The sequence below is a fragment of the Psittacula echo genome (genome assembly GCF_963264785.1).
Source record: "Psittacula echo genome assembly, chromosome: 2".
Classification (NCBI taxonomy): Eukaryota; Metazoa; Chordata; class Aves; order Psittaciformes; family Psittacidae; genus Psittacula; species Psittacula echo.
The window spans coordinates 57009027-57026729 of NC_137737.1; the positions used below are offsets into that span (position 1 = coordinate 57009027).

The window sequence follows — 17703 nt, forward strand, 5'->3', positions numbered from 1 at the left end:
CAATGTAGCTGAAGCTTCAGAGCTGCAAATGATATAAACTCAGCATAGCCAGACCAATGCTGAGCTCTGCCAGCTGACAGGACTAAGACATGTATAATGCTTGAAAATCCACTTCTTAAAGCAGATTGTGGCAGTAAATACTCTGTGGGTTTTGCTCCTTTGTTTTTTTAAGGATAATGAGTTAATCACATTCTAAGGTATTTTATGTCTGGATTCGGACAAACATATTCTTCATTTCAAACAGTAAATGTATACTCAAAACCATTTAAGAACCTCATTTGGTGTGGTACTTTTTTCTCACTAAACATGCTTTTGTCTTCTACACTACAGTTATGTTACTGCACCTCCATCAGAATTATTCCATAATGCATGACATTAGTTTATGCTCTGGAGTCACTGAGAATAATCTAGCATGTTAAAATAGGATCTCCAGAGTTAAACATAAAGGAAGGATAATGACATTTAACCTTGAAGATACAGTTCATTTAAGAACTGTTTTGATGGAAGTATTCTGCTCTCTACTACCAGCTTTCTTCCCTAGAGCACAGCTAAATATTAGAGCTTTATCTCTTCATTATTTCGTCTGGGTGTAACAATAGTTTTCTCCATCCTTGTATGTCAACCCTATAGAAGTTAGCAAATCTGAATGAACAGTGTAGACATGATTTTTGGCTCTCTTTGATCTTTCTGTTTCGCCTTCAAGACTCAGATCTGTGCAAAGGTCAGAACTATTGGACTAAAAATTCCAGTTCAAATTAATATTTGCTAAATACTCATTTTTAGCCTCAGATATAGTCTGCAAGCAGTAATTTGGCTTCAGCCTTGGGAGAGGTGATAGTAGTTTCCTCATAGACACACTGTTTCTGTGTCAAATTATTGTTGTAGTTACCATACTAGCTTTCAGTTACAATAGGTTAAATTTAGCTTTGATGGAATTAAAAGTACACTAACGTAAAGTTTGTAGAGGACATTGAATGTTATCTATAATGGGGGAACTTTGTAAACTATAGAGACCCTCACAAGGTTTCCTATATACGTCCTAGATTTTAGTGTGACATTCATTGACTTTGCAAGTACATAGACAAAAAGTATCTAAATCTCATGTTCCTCCAAGTCACTGAAAAAAACCCAAAGCAATCCACTGGGTTTTGTAAGACACACCTACTCAAAACAGTGAAGAGAAGCAAAGCTGACCTTTCACATGTTAAAGCAATGCAAGAGCCCTAAAAGTTAGAGACCAAAAAGTCAGGTGAAAGAAAACTGCTGTCATCCACTAATGTAAACTGATTTAATTTATTTTGGACAAGAACTGTAAAGAAGACCTCAGACATCCTCCTTCTTTTTTTTTTTCCAACTTGTTTTCAGATTATTTCCTAGTATCAGAAGATGATCCTGGAATACCTCACACCCGTTTGAGAAGTCAAGGGAAGTTCTTTAGGTTTGGTGGTGTTAGCAATGAAAAGTAGAGCTATAGGTAACAAGACTATGAATTCTGAGCTTGTTTTCAATTAAAGAGTTGTGAAACAGAGTTGTCTTTCGTGAAGAGCACAACAGTGTTTGTACTTTTAGCAAGAGAGTATGAAACCCACCTAGATCATAGAATCATAAAGTAGGGTTGGAAAGGACCTTAAGATCATCTAGTTCCAACCCCCCTGCCATGGGCAGGGACACCCCACACTAAACCATGCCACCCAAGGCTCTGTGCAACCTGGCCTTGAACACTGCCATGGATGGAGCATTCACAACTTCCCTGGGCAACCCATTCCAGTGCCTCACCACCCTTACAGTAAAGAACTTTCTCCTTATATCCAATCTAAACTTCCCCTGTTCAAGTTTTAACGCGTTACCCCTTCTCCCATCACTACAGTCCCTAATGAAGAGTCCCTGACCAGCATCCTTGTAGGCCCCCTTCAAATAATTGTGCTCAGCTCCTTCCAGAGTCAGTAGAGATCTACACACTCCAGAGAATAAAATTCTCAGTACAACTTCTTTCATTCTTCATGAATTCTTCATTAATGTTTAAAATCGGTAAAATAAATCCCACTTCATGGTCTGTTTCTCACCACTAACTGCAAAGCTAGCAGGGTGACAAGGTAAAAGGCATACAACTATATTAGTAACTTTAAGAATTAGATGAGACAGAACTAAATAGCATTACTGAGAAGCATCCCTGCTTATTCTGTGTCTGGATGGGAAGGCTGAATGAGTCTGCTTGCACACAGTGGATCAGGGCCTGCAGTCACTGTAGTTGTACAGATTTGTATAGTCTGTTTTCTGCTCACAGAAGAAGTTCAGTTTTACAAACCATTTGCATCTGATCTGTAAGTCCAGGGGTTTTGTAAATGCAGTTGGTGTTTTGGCCTGGAAACAAGTACCTCAACCTACAATTTTATCAGCTGTAGGTAAGTAGGTATGTAGCATAAATAATAGATGATATAGATCCAATTATTTTTTTTCTCTCTCCCATGCAATCTTTCTACTTTTACTTTAGTTAACCTTTTACTGTATTTTCAGTACTTTATTTTATTAATTTGTTTTTACATTTCTTCTCCTATTACTACATGGTTGCCTATCCTATTTGTAGTGAGTTTACATAGAATTACTTAAGCAGGGTGCACAAAGATTCTCAATGAGGCACAGCTTTAATTTGCATGAATCAAATCCTACCTTACTGTGTTTCCCAAAGGACTCCCCTTCAGCATATTCAGAGACAACCCACAAACTCTGTCATTCCCTGTGTTCTATTAGTGAAGTCAAAACCCTGATAATTTTCATTATGGATCTACATGGCCTTAGTAATAGAGCATAACTTCATTCCCCTTAATCAGAATGCTAATTTTATTTCTCTTAAGCACCTCTGAGAAACCTACAAAGTCTTTACAACTGCATTTTTGCAGTAATTTGCAATTACTTTTGCCTCAAATTTGTGTACTCTCTCATTTGCATTAAATTGCCAGATGCTAAGGTGTTTAGTCTGACAAGATGGTCTTCAGCCACTGTAATACATCACTCATTTAATCCTTGGAATGTTTAACTTTTTCTTTCCCCTTCCACCCTAGCACCCTCCCTCTTCCTCCCAGATGCAGCTGCAGTCCATGCACAGGACACATGCGGTGAGACTCAGCTTGTTTGCCTTTAGCTGTCTAAAGTCTCGTATTTAATCTAAGCAGTCTAGTTGTCGTCTATGGTCAATCTGAGAGACCAGGGCACTTCCATAAGACAACGCATCCCATGTGTCGTAGATGCCTTTGTTACACAGGTCGGCCCAGCCTTTGGAAGCGCCTGTTTTTTGACATGGTTCAGTGAGTTGAAAGTGATAGTTCAGTTTAAATTCATCTTAGATGCATATAGTTAGATGTGACCAATTCTGTTCTGTGTGTGCCTACAGAGATCTGAGGATCCTGCCCTAATTCATGTAGTGTTTTGGTATTCATAATCTCATTTATATTAATTTTCTCTTATTTTGCTATCTTTTCTGCCTTCCCATTACTTTCTGGATCCTCTGTCTCTTCTGTCTTTCTCTCTTACCTTCCATCAATGTTTCTACTTTGATAATAATTAATTAAGTAAATAAATAAATAGATATTAAAAAAAGGTTGGGGGAAGAGGAACTTCCAGAAGTTCTGTACTCCAAAAATTTTGCGCCACTTTACAATGTCTAATATCAGAGAGATATTATTCTACCTAATTTAGATAGGATGCAGAATAAATGAAAACAGCATTAAAATATTTCTGTTTTCCTAAGAAGTGCTAGCAAAGTTTTCCACCACAAGCCCATGTGTAAATGTTCCCTCACTGGTTGAGGAGCAGCAATTTATTCAGAGATACAGTTTTCAAAATGAAGTCTGTACTTTTTGATAATTCTAGCAAATATCAAGTGCTGTCATGTTAGGTCTACTCACTAGGAAAACCTATAATCAATCCCTACCAAATAAAACAGGGCATAAGCAGTAAAGTAAACATGGGTGGAGATTTTTTTTCTAGATTACTACGGCAACACTAAGCATGTCACTGAAGAACAGATCCTCAGCACCCCACAACTAAGAGTTTTCAGTGTGAATATTGATTTTTAGATATTTCATTTTCAGGTTATGTACCTTAAAATGCCTGTACAAGCACTGCTTTTCAACACATGCTGAGCAGCCCTCTTGTGGTAAAAATTGGCATGATAAAATGTATTTCAGATCAGATCATTGAAAAATGAGTGGGACACTAAAAATACATAGTTGTTCGTGAAAGTCTTAGTCATAGTAAAAAGGAAGTATCTCTAAAACTTCCTTCTTGTTTTTGATCAGTCTTACCTGACAACCAATGCACAACTCAGCTCTGTGAAAAACAGGCAGTGCAAAATTTACCTCACGGAAGTGATACTGTAGGAGGAACAGTCATTTTCATATATACTTCCTCTGCATCGTCCAAGAAATGAGATTGTTTTTGCAAGTGGAAACATGATTATTATGTCTATTTGCTGGATATGTACGTGCCACAATACTGTGTTCATTCCAGCTCTTAAACTGTAATCTTTAATAAGAATGCTGTTGTCAGGTTTTGATTACCCAAAAGGAAAAAACCCAAACAAACCCAAAACTCTAGTAAATGGGATTGGCTTAAAGGATTTAGCAATAGTGAGAAATTTAATTTATTTTCAATTTATTCTATTCTGTTGTTCAGTTTATGAGCTGCATCTCCCATCTATAGTTAGGCAAAACCAAATCTAAAACCATGCACATTATCAGAGCAACAGAAACAGAGTTTGATTTATTTGAATAAACTTAGATGTTTGCCTTGTAGGCAATTGCTTCAAAAATTCACCATATTGCCCTTTATAGTCAGTGGAGATTTAGTCAGGGTAGTCATTGGTGTTTGTTGTATTGTTCATCCCATCCTAAAGTGAACATTTAAAATAGATCAGATATACCCTGACAAATAAGTGTGCATTTGCCTCTCAAGTACTTACTCTCTCTGATGATTCTCAAGGGATCAAGGATGTCCACTTTACATAGACATCCATACTGTAAATATCGAACCTTCCCTGAAGTGAATCTCACCAAGACAACCATATATAGAAAACAAAACAAAAATCTACTGTTGACAAGAAATTACTATTTTCAATTCTCATGTTTTTCAGCCCATCATAACAGATACAAAATCTCTTACAGGTTCCCTCAAAATGCCTTGTTGTGTTGTTTCAGATTATCCTTCTTGACAGCTGATTTAAAATAGCCTCTCTCTGGCTAGCTGTAAATTTAAACATCTCTTTCTCCATTGCAGCTCTTCCAAGAATGCAACATATAGAGATCATGGTCCTGGTCCATAATATATGTGCCTACTTCTTTTACGACCACACCTGTCCTAGTGTGTGTGACAAAAAATAAGCAGTGCCTCTGAATTAAGAGAGTCAGACAAGCGGTTTCCATACTGAATGCCCCACCCCATGCATCAAGGAAGCTGGGCAAAAGAAGTGCTTTGGTGTCCTTACTAACACTCTTCACTAATAGAAAGGGATCCCCACTGCATTGTGTACTTACATGTGAAAATAAGGAACATCTGATCCAACTTCATCTTAAATAAGTCTCCATCCTACAAGTTTATGTTACTATCTGATTGTTCTCCAAAAGCGTGCAGTCAACTTTCATTTAATATATTGTTCTTTTACCCTTTGTATACTACCAGACTGCAAAAGTTGTGTGTATTTTGGATGCGTAAAGCTGCCAGCCTGCCTCCACATTGTTCAATCTTTGGTTTGTCTGTGAATCAACGCATCGCAATTGCCAGAGACAGCCAGTGCAACTTAATTTTTTTTTCTTTATTTTTGCTTCAGTCAAGCAGCTGGTTTGTGCTATAATTTCATTCTGTCATGTCCGCTTCCCATCTTTGTGATGTGTCTCATAAAATGTGTTAAAAGTGACCTACCTTGGCCTGTTCACAATATGCTGAAAAAAATGCTAATCTTGTCATATTTAGCAGCTGCGTTCAGAAATGCTACTGTAAGCCTAAGAGGGCTAACCAGCACTCTTGCAAGATGTCAGAACTATCAACCATTACCCTGTAAGTGTACGCAATCCTGTGACATTACTGTGTTTGTATGACGCATGCTGCAAGTAAATGAATGGATATTAGCAGAGGGGTAGCAAACAGAAAGTAGGCATTCATTTGGTCCTTGTTGCATGTAGAATATTTTCTTGTTCTATGCTTTTGTAGATGCATCACAATCAAGGATTTAAGGTGGTTTTGTTTGTTTTTGTTTGGGTTTTTTTTATTTTTTAATTATTGCTGATGCTGCTTATGGTTTTGGGTAGCGTCTGTATAGAAACTATTAATAGTTACTGTTTATGACACAACAAAGAGGTGAGCCCTGGTCATACTGAGAATAAATGTTTCACCTGGACATTTGGTAGAACAGAGACAGTGCAAGAACTGAGTGAATCAGACTGTCATCTGGAGTGAAAAACAAACTTAGTGAAGTTATGTTAGTATAGACCCAGGGGTGAGGAGAGGCTGAGGTTAAACTAGTATCAAAATATTATGTGTCTAGCCAGAAGTCATTGTCAAAGATTTGCCTATGGAGAGTGAGGTGTCTAGAAAAGAGAATAAAAGCCATTTAGTCTAGACACTTGTGAATTAATCACTTTCTCATAGTGCACCTCAGTCTCTGTTACTTGTAAAAGAAGCCCACAGGATTCATTTAGATGAGGCGTACCTTTCAGAAATCTAATACACAATATGTTTCCTGATTAACTTTCCCCTGAATTTCACAGAAGTCTCATGAGTGTAAATTAACACTCTAAAAGATGTCCTGCCAAACAGATCCAACAGTCCAGCATTTTGCTGAAGAATACTTAATAATTATCTTTGACACCATTAAGGAAAAAAGGTTATTTTGTAATTTATAGCTGCATACTTTGTTATGTATTTTGGCTAGGAAAAAAAACAAAACCAAACAATAAACCAACAAAAAACACAAAAAACCTAACACATTTTAAACATGAAAATAAATTTTCTTTGTGATTTTACATCTCCCCAAGGTATTGAAGTAATAGTCCAATGAAGATGCTCAAAAGATTCAGTCAATAGACTGACGCTGTGCAAAAGCAGATGGAAGAAACAGAATAGAAGAACAGTGAGCAGATCCATGTTCTATATCGAGAAAAGCTGAAGTCTAAGAAAGTTAGGTAAAACTAGGACCTCGAGAAGAGATAGTTTTAAATATGAGGTTCATTACTTAATCTACAGCCTGGTGCAGCATGGACTTCATGTTGGTGTTTTGTAGAGAAACAAATTTCACATTAAGTGCAGAGTTTCAGAAAGATGTCAGACTGACAAATTTAAGGTGAAATCTTTTACCTAGTCAATGGCAAGAAGAGTTCAGTCTAAATAGGAGCCCAGAAAAATCTCTGTACACTTCTAATCAATATACTTAAACCTTCCAGCAACCTTCCACTGCTTTTGAAGTACTTAGTCTGAAAATGTGATTTATGCATCGGAAAATTAAAAAGCTGTAATCACTTGCTGTGTTTAGGTATTACTTCAGGTCTTAGAAAACAATCCTACAGACCTAATTAAGCTTTTGGAAAATACATATATCTGTCAGGAAGGTTACTGAGGTTGTTGAAAGTCACATGTTAATTATGTTTAGCATCTTTGTGATAAAATAGATACTTTGGTTTATTAAACATGAGCTATATTAAGCATTTCAGTATTAATGACATCCTGTATCTTCATGGTTTGTTCTTTTATCTTTCTATTTTAAATATTGTCATGATTTTTTTTGTACACATTTATCACTGAGTTACAGCCAGAGATGGAATTTCTCTAATCTAAACTTTACAAGCCTACAGTGCAGCAATTTGTATGGCAAACTCAGTCCAGATTCCCTCTGTAGTCAATGGAGAGACTTAGGATGTGATAAGGCTTTCCGTAGGGACAGATGATTCATCTTTATGCCTAAGTGCCTGGTACTCTTCATAGACAACAAAAGTAATGTAGGTGTGGAAGTAATTCAACTAAAAATAGACATCATCATTGCAAATATCTCATAACTTTAAGCTAGTCAATATTTACATCAATAGATGCATTCAGTACATAACCATAGGTTTTACAACAGGACTTACTTCTTAAAGAGGCATCTAAAGCAGTCAAGAACTATGTCTTAAAAGTGCATTTTTCTCTTCATCAGCTTTAGAAACATTATCTTAATAATTTCAGTATGTCTGAACCTTGGTGAGATGAATGTTCTACATGAGCACAAACCTTGGTGTCTCCACTGCAAAAGTTTATATTTGACCAAATTAATTTCACTTAAGACTCAGCATTTAAACTGAACAATTCTCTTACTTTAAAGATGCAGACCTAAGTAGCAAAAGAGCAATTGCACAGTCTTTCTTCAAAGGCTGTGGTTTGAAGATCATTTGCTTCTTGACAGTTTGTAGTATTTTGTCTCAAAAAAGTTGGGTGGTAAGAACCTCTAAGACGAAAGCAACAAACTCTGTCAGAGTAAAAATTATACTGTATTTTATCCTTAGCTTCATAGCACGTCTGTTAAATCTCATGTAAGTTACAATGGTTTTCTTTGAGCTACATGACTTTGCAATTAGTCCAGCAGAAGCAGGTGAAGTCCAGCAGAAATGGCACAAGACGTATCTTCAGTGCAGTGGAGATGCCTGGATCTGATGGGAGAGTAAACTCTAGCCAACATTTTCCTTCCTTTCTCAGAGGCAGAAAAAAGAATGACAACCACAAATATCCTTACACAATTGCTTCTGGAGCTTCAGGTCCCCTGATGTTGAGGACTCATGTTTTCTGATGGTCTCCTTCATTCTTTCCAAATAGCATCATCATGTATCCAGTCGTTCTTACAGTTGTACCTGCAGACTCTCAATCTAGAGATATATCTTTGTTATATCACATTCAGAGTAGCTGGAAGAACCTATTTAGACCATTTAGAACTCATTGGTCCTTGTTCCCTATTGCACAGTTGCTCAAAACTTTATTTTTTTTTTTTCATCTGATGCACAGTTCCTGTGTTTGTTTAGATCACGGCATTAATTTGTCTTCTAGAAACATGTTTTAAAATGTGGAATAGGAGCACGCTGGAATATTCAGTTGAATTCACTGGAAATTCTACTCAGGAATGCAATGTGACATGTATCTTCATTTCCAGTTCATGCCAGGTTATGTCCTATGTGATATCCATAGACACCTTAGCAATCTCCTTAATAAGCATGGATGTGCAATGAAAGAATAAAGTATGGTTCTTTCAGATGTTGGTCGAAGTTAGGCAGCCTTTCTGCTTTCTATTCCTTTTACAATAAAAATGGGGTTTTTTACATAATTCAATAAAGGAGTGAGGAAAAACAGAGGACAAAAGCATTTGTGTCTTCTTGTATTAATACTTCATGGAAAGGCCACATTCATAGCTATGCTATTGGAGAAAACCTTATGCTTAGAGTGTTTTTAAGGAAAATGGCAGCCAAAAACCAAAATATCAGCTTAAAAAAAAAAAAAAAAATTGCATTTTTTTAAAGTTACCTAAGACATTCCTCCACCTGTTGGAATGTAAGCAAGGCTTTGGCTAGAAGTTTTGGAGAACATATCTCTTCTAAACAGCCAGTTAAAGCCTGACTGATTACTGTCCTTGAAACGTTTGGATCCATGTACCAAGTTTCTTGCTGGTCTGAAAGAGTATATGAAGAAAAGAAGATGGAAATCTTTGGCTCCTATGTGTCTGAGAATTTTGCTGTATACCTTAACTTCTGGATTTCACTATTGGACATAAGCATACTTATCTCACAGGTGCTGCTTTAAGACTTCCTAATTCTTCCTAATGCTCTTGAAAAAAACATAATTGATTATCATCCACACAGTCATTATTATCTTTCATGTTTTTCTTATCATTAAAATATTCTTTTCCTCTTCATAGATCTTAATCTATAAACTTCAGAATGTGTTATTTCTTAGATTTAATATATTTCCTTCCTGACTTTTATGGCAATATTGAAGACAGCATCTTAAATAAGTTGATGATGGCATTATATTTCAAGATCCTACAAACTAACTGTATAATTAATCAGATGTAATTAATTCCAGAGAACTGACAATAGAAAAAATCTTCCTCTGCATCTTTCCCAATATTGATCTCCTGTGACTATGGTGAGATACAACATGCTAATAGACAATTCTGTTGTGACTTTTAAATCAAAGTAAGATTTATCCTTTTTTTGTCACTAATTCTGAGTATAAAGGGTAAGAGACTTTGAGAGATGATACTTCATTTTCCAGGTTACTACCTCAATTTGACTTTTTTATTCCATCCTAGTTTAAGATGCTTATGTTCTTTACATCCTTTTTTGTTTACAGATACAGTATTATTCCATAATCTTTTCCACAATATTTCTGTCCCTTTTCATTAATCTGATTATATGTCCATAGAGAAAAAAGACTAGAATAGACCTTGAAGGGGGTTTTAGTCCATTACGTTGCATCACTTCTGTATATCTTACTTTTTCCAGAGTTGGAAAAAGTTGGAGACTGTGTATGGTCTTCCTCAATGAGTTCCAGGGCTGTTCCCTCTTGTTAAAAAACTTTTGGTCAATGCCCAATTTGATAATTCACAAGAATTGTGTTCTCTGGGTTATGGGGTCTTCCAGCACACTTGAGATTTGGTGTGCATTTGGTGTTCATCATGTGTTTAGTACAATCCCAGGATAAGGGTTATGATGTATTTATCACCATTAGTGCACAAAATGTGACTGTGGGACACCAGCAATTGACTGATGTCTCATTTCCAGTTTAGTATTGAATATAACAACATATATTCACTGAGTTCTTGGAGATATATTAATTAAGTCCTCACTTTCAGTAAGAAAAACATATCTTTTCTGAGATTTTGTTGAGCATGTATTATCAAATTCGGTGTGTCTGCAATATACCATGTAGATATAAGCAGAGTTAACATTTGAATTTTTAAAAGTATTCTCTTCCAAAAATCTTTATGGCTTTTTAGCTTCCTTTATGCTCCATCTACCTCCTTAACTTACTTGAAGGAAATCAGTCTTATTTTTCCCCTTTGAAAATGTCCTGGAGGTTGCTTTACTTTGCTTATAATAGAACACTTGCCTTATTTTCAGATCAACATTTGCATTCTCTTGTGTCTTTTTTTGCTGCTCAATCAGCAAATGACACTAACAAAGACATACATAAGTCTTGGCTGGATTCCTGCTTTTGGGGAATTACATCCATACTCAGTTAAGTGCTTACAGGGACACATGTTCATTTCCAGCCCTTTTGTTTATGCTTTGCTTAATTTCCTTCTAAAACCTATTTATTCTGATGCCATGGAAAATAGTTACACAGTGGAATTACACTTAAGTTTCCAGCAGTATAAATGAGATCAAAATCAAGGCCTTGAGGAATAATAGTCATGAGTATAAGAACATACAGGGGGTTTTAGCTTTATTTGCATTGCTCTTTTGGAAATTTGGAAATAAATTCACACAAACACTCAAAAAAAGTGATTTCAAACGCTCCACTGGGATTAAGCAATTGGGTGAGAGGTTTATTATTGTGTTGTGGTAGCAGTCTGAATCCCTTAGCAAGATTAATCTCCTCATGTATGGCATGGTAGAAAAAATTACGATTTTAATATGCAAATTAAAATAACAGTACAAAGTATTAAGCATTACTAGTGTGCTATTATTGTAGCAGTGTGAAGAAGTGGGAACAAACTACAGTGTGTGAGAAATCACTGTTTGGGAAAAAATGGGAATATTGTATATTTGTATAATTATCCAGTGTATGTATATCGCAACAGACAGGCTACAAAATATTTTCTGTGTTTTCTTCTTTAATTAAAGCACAAGTTGTTTATTACCAGGCTGCATTAAAGTTCTTTCACTCTATTATAACAGGAGACTGGCTCGCTCTACACTACTGCTTATCCCCTTGTTTGGAATTCACTACACGGTGTTTGCTTTTTCTCCTGAAAATGTCAGTAAGCGGGAGAGACTAGTGTTTGAATTGGGACTGGGATCTTTCCAGGTGATTATACAGTGAATTCTGCTTCTGTTAAAAAGAAATTTCTTTTCATTATAACTATTTTGCATGCACAGTTCTCAGACTGTGTGTATGTTTTGTATACTAGGATTTTGGTTTTGTTGTTTGTTTGTTCTAAATCCAGCTATTTTCTAGCATTTACTGAAAGTTTTGAATTACTTTTTTTTTTTTTCTCTCCCATTTACCTAGGGTTTTGTTGTTGCTGTTCTCTATTGTTTCTTGAATGGGGAGGTAAGACTTTTAATATTTAACCTCCCCCACTCACCATCCCCATCCCATTTCCTTGTGGGAATAACCACTCTTCTAAACCTTCACTGTAATTCATTGTATGCCATATTCCCTAATACCTTAGGCTGAATCTCACAGGGTCTCAGAAAAAGAAAGAAGATGTGTGATATCTTTATTCAATCAAAGTATTGGCCTTGCCAGAGATGATGTCTCAGATTAATGCTTGCTAACAGAGATAGGGACTGTACTGGTTTGTTTATCTATGTCATCCCAGGTGCAGGACTTTGCACTTTGTTAAACTTCATGCAGCTCTTGCTGTAAATTAGCTTTCCCTGTGAAATGTCCGCCTCACCACCCAGATTGGTGTTATCAGCCATCTCTGGTGAGGGTGCTTTCAACTCCATCATTCAGATAATTTATAAAGGTATTGAAGAGCATGGAGTTCAGCATCAATCTCCAGAGATTCCACTGGTTGAAGTCTCCCAGCCTAAGTAAAAACAGTTGTCACCCTCTGACTGTGGCCTGTTAGCCAATTTCCTACCCATTTTGCAGGCTGCCTACCTAATCTATATCTTGCCAGCTTGCCTGGGAGGAGGCTGAGGGAAACAGTGTCAAATGCTTTATTGAAGTCCAGGTAAACAACATCCACTGCTCTTTCCATGTCATCAGAAAACATTTTCTTGTAGAAGATGATCATGCTAGTCTGGTATGCCTTTGAGAAATCGTTGCTGGCTTTTCCTAATCACCTGCTTAATTTGGTTTAAGATAGTTTCTAGGAAGTCTTGTTCCATTATTTTCAGAGAGCCTGAAGGACAGGAAGAGAGAGAGAAAGAGGGATAGAGGGAAGAAAAGGAGAGTGAGAGTGAGAGTGAGGGGCAGAGATGTCATGTCCTGTTGCTAGTGTTGCACCCAACAGATACCATATCCTGTTTGCATTTCTGGTTGCTGGCCATCCCCAGGAGACAGATATGGCTTCCCACAGTTTAACCTGGCCATGGGGACAGCTGGTACCACAGAACCATTCCCCACTCTTCTTGTGAGACCTGACTTTTGCCAGCTGGCCCCTCCAGACATACAGCTCAAGAGTGCCAGCTGCCCAGAAATGCCTTCAGACATTGCCTGGGTACCTTGCAAGCCTCACACTCCTCTCAGAACATGGCAACTGCAGCTGCTAGCATCAATGTTCCACTTCACCCACTCTGATCTGCAAATTGACATCCTCCTGCCTTTGTTCATCAGACTGAACACCTGAGGTAACCGTTTTCTGAATAAATGGAAAAACAGTCCTTCCTCAAGGCTTCCCTAAGATGAATATCTACAGTTCGTCCATTCTCTGTTCCACTAATAGACATCTACTGTGCAGTCCAACAGAATAAGATTTGTTTTAAAATTGCCTTTAGTTTTCAAGGAGCCTGAAACCATTTCTTTCTACCAGTTGTAGTGCAGTAGGTTTTTTATGCTTGTTCACATATAGCATGCCATAGCTGTTCTCTTGTACTAAAGGTCTCTAACTCCTTGATCCAAGTGATTCCTTTGCAGATAGCCATAATAATCTCCAAATTTATCAAACAAATTTATAGGTCACCTTTGCTCACGGGCTTATCCTGTTTAAGGACCCACAGGTCTGTTAAAGCATTATTCATAGCTTGGTCCCAAGAAGCTCAGAAGGTGAGTTCAGGATCATGACTTTCTGGAATTAATGACATTAGTGTCATTCATACTTCACTGGCTGACATTACTGGATAGACAACTCTCTCACCTACAGCTGTTGTTTCATTTATTACCTTCCATGAGTGCTAAGAAAATAACCAGAAAGTCTTGTCTAAAACTAATCTGGAGATAAGCACTTTCCAAGGTAACACATGGAGTGTGTCAGATTTCCTGTAACCACTTGGAGGGAGTGGGATGATGGTTTTTAGCTAGACTAATACAACCAGATTAATTGAAACCATTTTATCTCTCAAGACATTAGAGAATGTCTTGTGATCCTGTAAAATTATTTAGGTAAGAAAGGGTTCACCTTTGGTATATTAACACTGCTTAATATTAATCTCTAGATATTAATCTCTAACTATCTGTATTTTACTGAAAATAGGAATTGAGAGGTAGTAGAAGGAGAATATAAGTTTTCCAGTTGGATTTTTCCTTCCTGTAGTTTGTGTATATACAATTGAACCACTTGTTTAGCATTTTGGCATATGCTGATTCATTTTGATAATTATATTAGTCTAGGAAAATCTAGTGATGATTTTTAAAGGCAAGAACTCAGCAGCTGATTAGAGACTGAAAAAATATATTGAGAAAAATATCTCTACACATTTACTTGCTGTTACACAATTTCATTGAGTAATATGCTACTGGCTACTCTCAGGAGTGAGTAATAGACTGAGCAAATGTTGGTCTAGTATGATATTTCTTATATTAAATCCTTACTATCTTATGTATATATGTGCACACGTGTACTTTTAGCAATATTGCCAGGAAACTGCTGATAAATGAAAAGTAGAAAAGCTATATAATTATTTGCTTATTTTCTAATTGAAATTCTGATATGGATTGTTTTACTCTTGGTGACTTACTGTGGGTGCCCATAAAAAAAATCTCAAGGAAAAGGAGGCTGTCACAGATGTATATTAGTCCAAGAGCTATTGACTGCTTAGAAGTGATATGAAAGCAAGACGCAAAGTTTTCAATAGATATTCATCCATTAATGGCAGGTGAGAGACAAGCTGCCTGTGTGGACAGGTTATTTCATTACTTGTCTAGTACCTTTTGGTTGCTGGTTTCTTTGGCTCTTTGTTATGTATTTGGTACTGGCTGTTGATGAAAACAGGATATTCTTCCAAGAAGCTAGCTCAAGAGCTGTGTTGGAGTTGGTGTTGAACAGGTCTTCCCTGCACCTGTGGGTAGATCATGAATTATTTGAAGTCACACAGAACCCGAGCTGTTGTTCCCACTGCATGCATGGACCTCTCCCATGCATGGAGAAATCACTTCAGATTTTGCTGAAGTGAGGAGTTTAGTAATAGTCTTAAAGATAGTTCCATCAAATTGGCAGGTTTTTCTAATCTTGATAGTTTGTCAGCATGTCCTCGAGCGGCTAAGTACATAAAAAATGACCTTTTGAAGTTTCTCCCTAAAGGTGCAATCAGAAATAAAGAGAAAATGGAGGAGCTGGAAAGTCAACCGGTATTTTGCTGTGGATTTCAAACATCGTCATCCTTCTCTAGCGAGCAGCGGAGTGAACGGGGGGACACAACTCTCCATTCTGAGCAAGAGCAGCTCTCAGATTCGGATGTCCAGCATAAATGCGGAGAACCTAGCGACATGAGCAGCTAAGGAAAACATATCAATCAACAAGCAAACCAAAAACCATCCCTTTAAAAAAAAAAATAAATCATAGTTTTGGTGGTGGTGTAGGCCTTTCCTTTCCTTTCCTTTCCTTTCCTTTCCTTTCCTTTCCTTTCCTTTCCTTTCCTTTCCTTTCCTTTCCTTTCCTTTCCTTTCCTTTCCTTTCCTTTCCTTTCCTTTCCTTTCCTCTTTCCTTTCCTCTCCCTTTTAGCTTTTCCCTTTTCTATTCTCCCTTTTTTTTCCCTTTCCCCTTTTTTTCCCTTTCCCTTTCCCTTCTTTTACTTTCCTTTGTGATAAAAGGAAAGGAAATGTGTGTATATATATCTTTTTAATAATCACTGTAAATACCCAAGTGTACTCAAGGCCATTAACAGAAAAATGTTTAAAAGATAGCCAAGCCTACCCACTCAATTTACATTTCAGAGCATCTGCAAGTAATCCGTTGTCAGTCAAAAGTAACAGTGATTGCTGTGCAGTTGTGATCCTTGGTTGCCAAACTGATATTAATCTGTGAATGGACATGACCACTGTTATTTTTCATATTGCTTTCCATTTTGGTTTGGATTGACTGGGTTTTTTTGTCCTAGTCAAACATATCTTAGCGTGTCCCTGTCTTTTGGCATGTAAATTTCTGCAGTGTTTCTCTTTTGAGTCTTAGGATGGAGCTAATATGCTTGGGTTAATCAAACCAGCTGATTCAAGAAGAACTCCAGAAAATTAAGTTCATGGCTGGGTTTAGCCAAATGTTTCCAGTGGACTTAAAGAAAGTTCTGTGCCAATGTGGAGCTGCATAGCTACCATCAATCAGTGTGGGGACTTCAGGCAAGAGAGATGGGATCAGCTTCTTCCTTACCCAGGGACACTTGTAAGAAAATGCTTTTTTTGTTCTAGCTAAGCTGTGAATTTTCTAAAAGGGCCATGTAGTTGAGATATATCTATATTTTTTGGCATTGACTGATTGATGATAGATTGATTATTTGGATTCTTTAAATAATAAAAATAACTGGCCCCTCCCTCCCATCTTAAGAGCAAAATTCAGTTCCAGGGTGGCCTTTCCCTCCAGATAACCTTGAACCTTCTGCATCTGTGTCCGAATGTGGTATGTTTTTGGGTAGTGCTGTCAGAGTGTGGTGCCTTTGCAACCTGGTTGACTTCTGTGTGTTGACTTTTCCTTGCCATTACAAGAGGCACAAGAAGGATCTGGCACGATCATCCTGGAATTTGGTGAGCAACTAAATTGAATAATACGATGGCATAGAAGGAAAAGTTAAAAGACTTTGGATGACTTCCCATACCTGGCAGTTTTCTCTCTTTTTGTTTTCTCTCTGTTTGTTTAACCACCAATGGTCTTACTTCTTTTCTTCAAGAATTAAAATATTCTCTCAACCTTTGCCTTGTAGTTAAAGCCAAGACTGGTACTTATCTGCTTCAATTAAATGTCAATGATGTCAATTCTTGAAAGTCTTTATACAGTGCATAAAGGCTTTGAGGACGGTTCTAGAGCTCATTTAATTTTTTATTTATAAACTGATATATATATAAATATATATATGTGAGTGTATGTGTATGCATATATAAAAAAAAAAGTCAAAAATGAAAATGACATTTTAAATGTGAAGTTTTGAACTGAAACTAATAGTAACCAGGAAATTTAAAATTCAGGCTTGTTCTTTGGTGTTAGTTGACAGGAATATGACCTAAAAAAATAAATGAAAGACTCAGAATTTTAGTGTCAGGTCACTGTAAGCTTTTAATTTTACTGACTTTTGTTCAGGTAAAAAAAAAAATTAATGTCATTTTAATCATAGGTTTTAAAAAATAATCCTAGTTTCCTTGTTTCTAAAAAGAGAAAAAAAATCTCAGAAAGTTGTGAAATAAATATTAATGAGAATAATAATTAACACATACAGTGTTTTATGGGCATAAACTGCTCTCAGTTGTAGCAGTATAAATGAATGTAAAAATAATTTGAAACAGGCAGGAATGTTGACTGATGTCATATTGGTACAGGATCATGCTCTTATGAGACACACCTATGTCAGGTGAAATCTACCCTTGCTGGGAGGACCAGAA

At 36.8% G+C, this 17703-nt stretch overlaps 1 protein-coding gene across 3 annotated transcripts in view; it reads left to right on the forward strand.

Moving 5' to 3' along the window:
- ADCYAP1R1 (ADCYAP receptor type I) overlaps positions 1-16119 on the forward strand; it is a gene marked incomplete at its 5' end in the record, with an annotated part of 104689 nt that extends 88570 nt beyond the window's left edge. Inside the window, 4 exons of one of the 3 annotated variants that reach the window (XM_080610180.1) lie at positions 5965-6048; positions 11907-12036; positions 12241-12282; positions 15422-16119. In XM_080610180.1, coding sequence (XP_080466306.1) covers positions 5965-6048; positions 11907-12036; positions 12241-12282; positions 15422-15610 — 445 coding nt within the window. In that variant the 3' untranslated portion in view covers positions 15611-16119. Of the gene's footprint in view, positions 1-5964; positions 6049-11906; positions 12037-12240; positions 12283-15408 lie in introns of all 3 variants that reach the window. The other 2 variants (XM_080610181.1, XM_080610182.1) reach the window with 2 other exon arrangements.
- Between the last annotated feature and the right edge of the window lie 1584 nt (positions 16120-17703).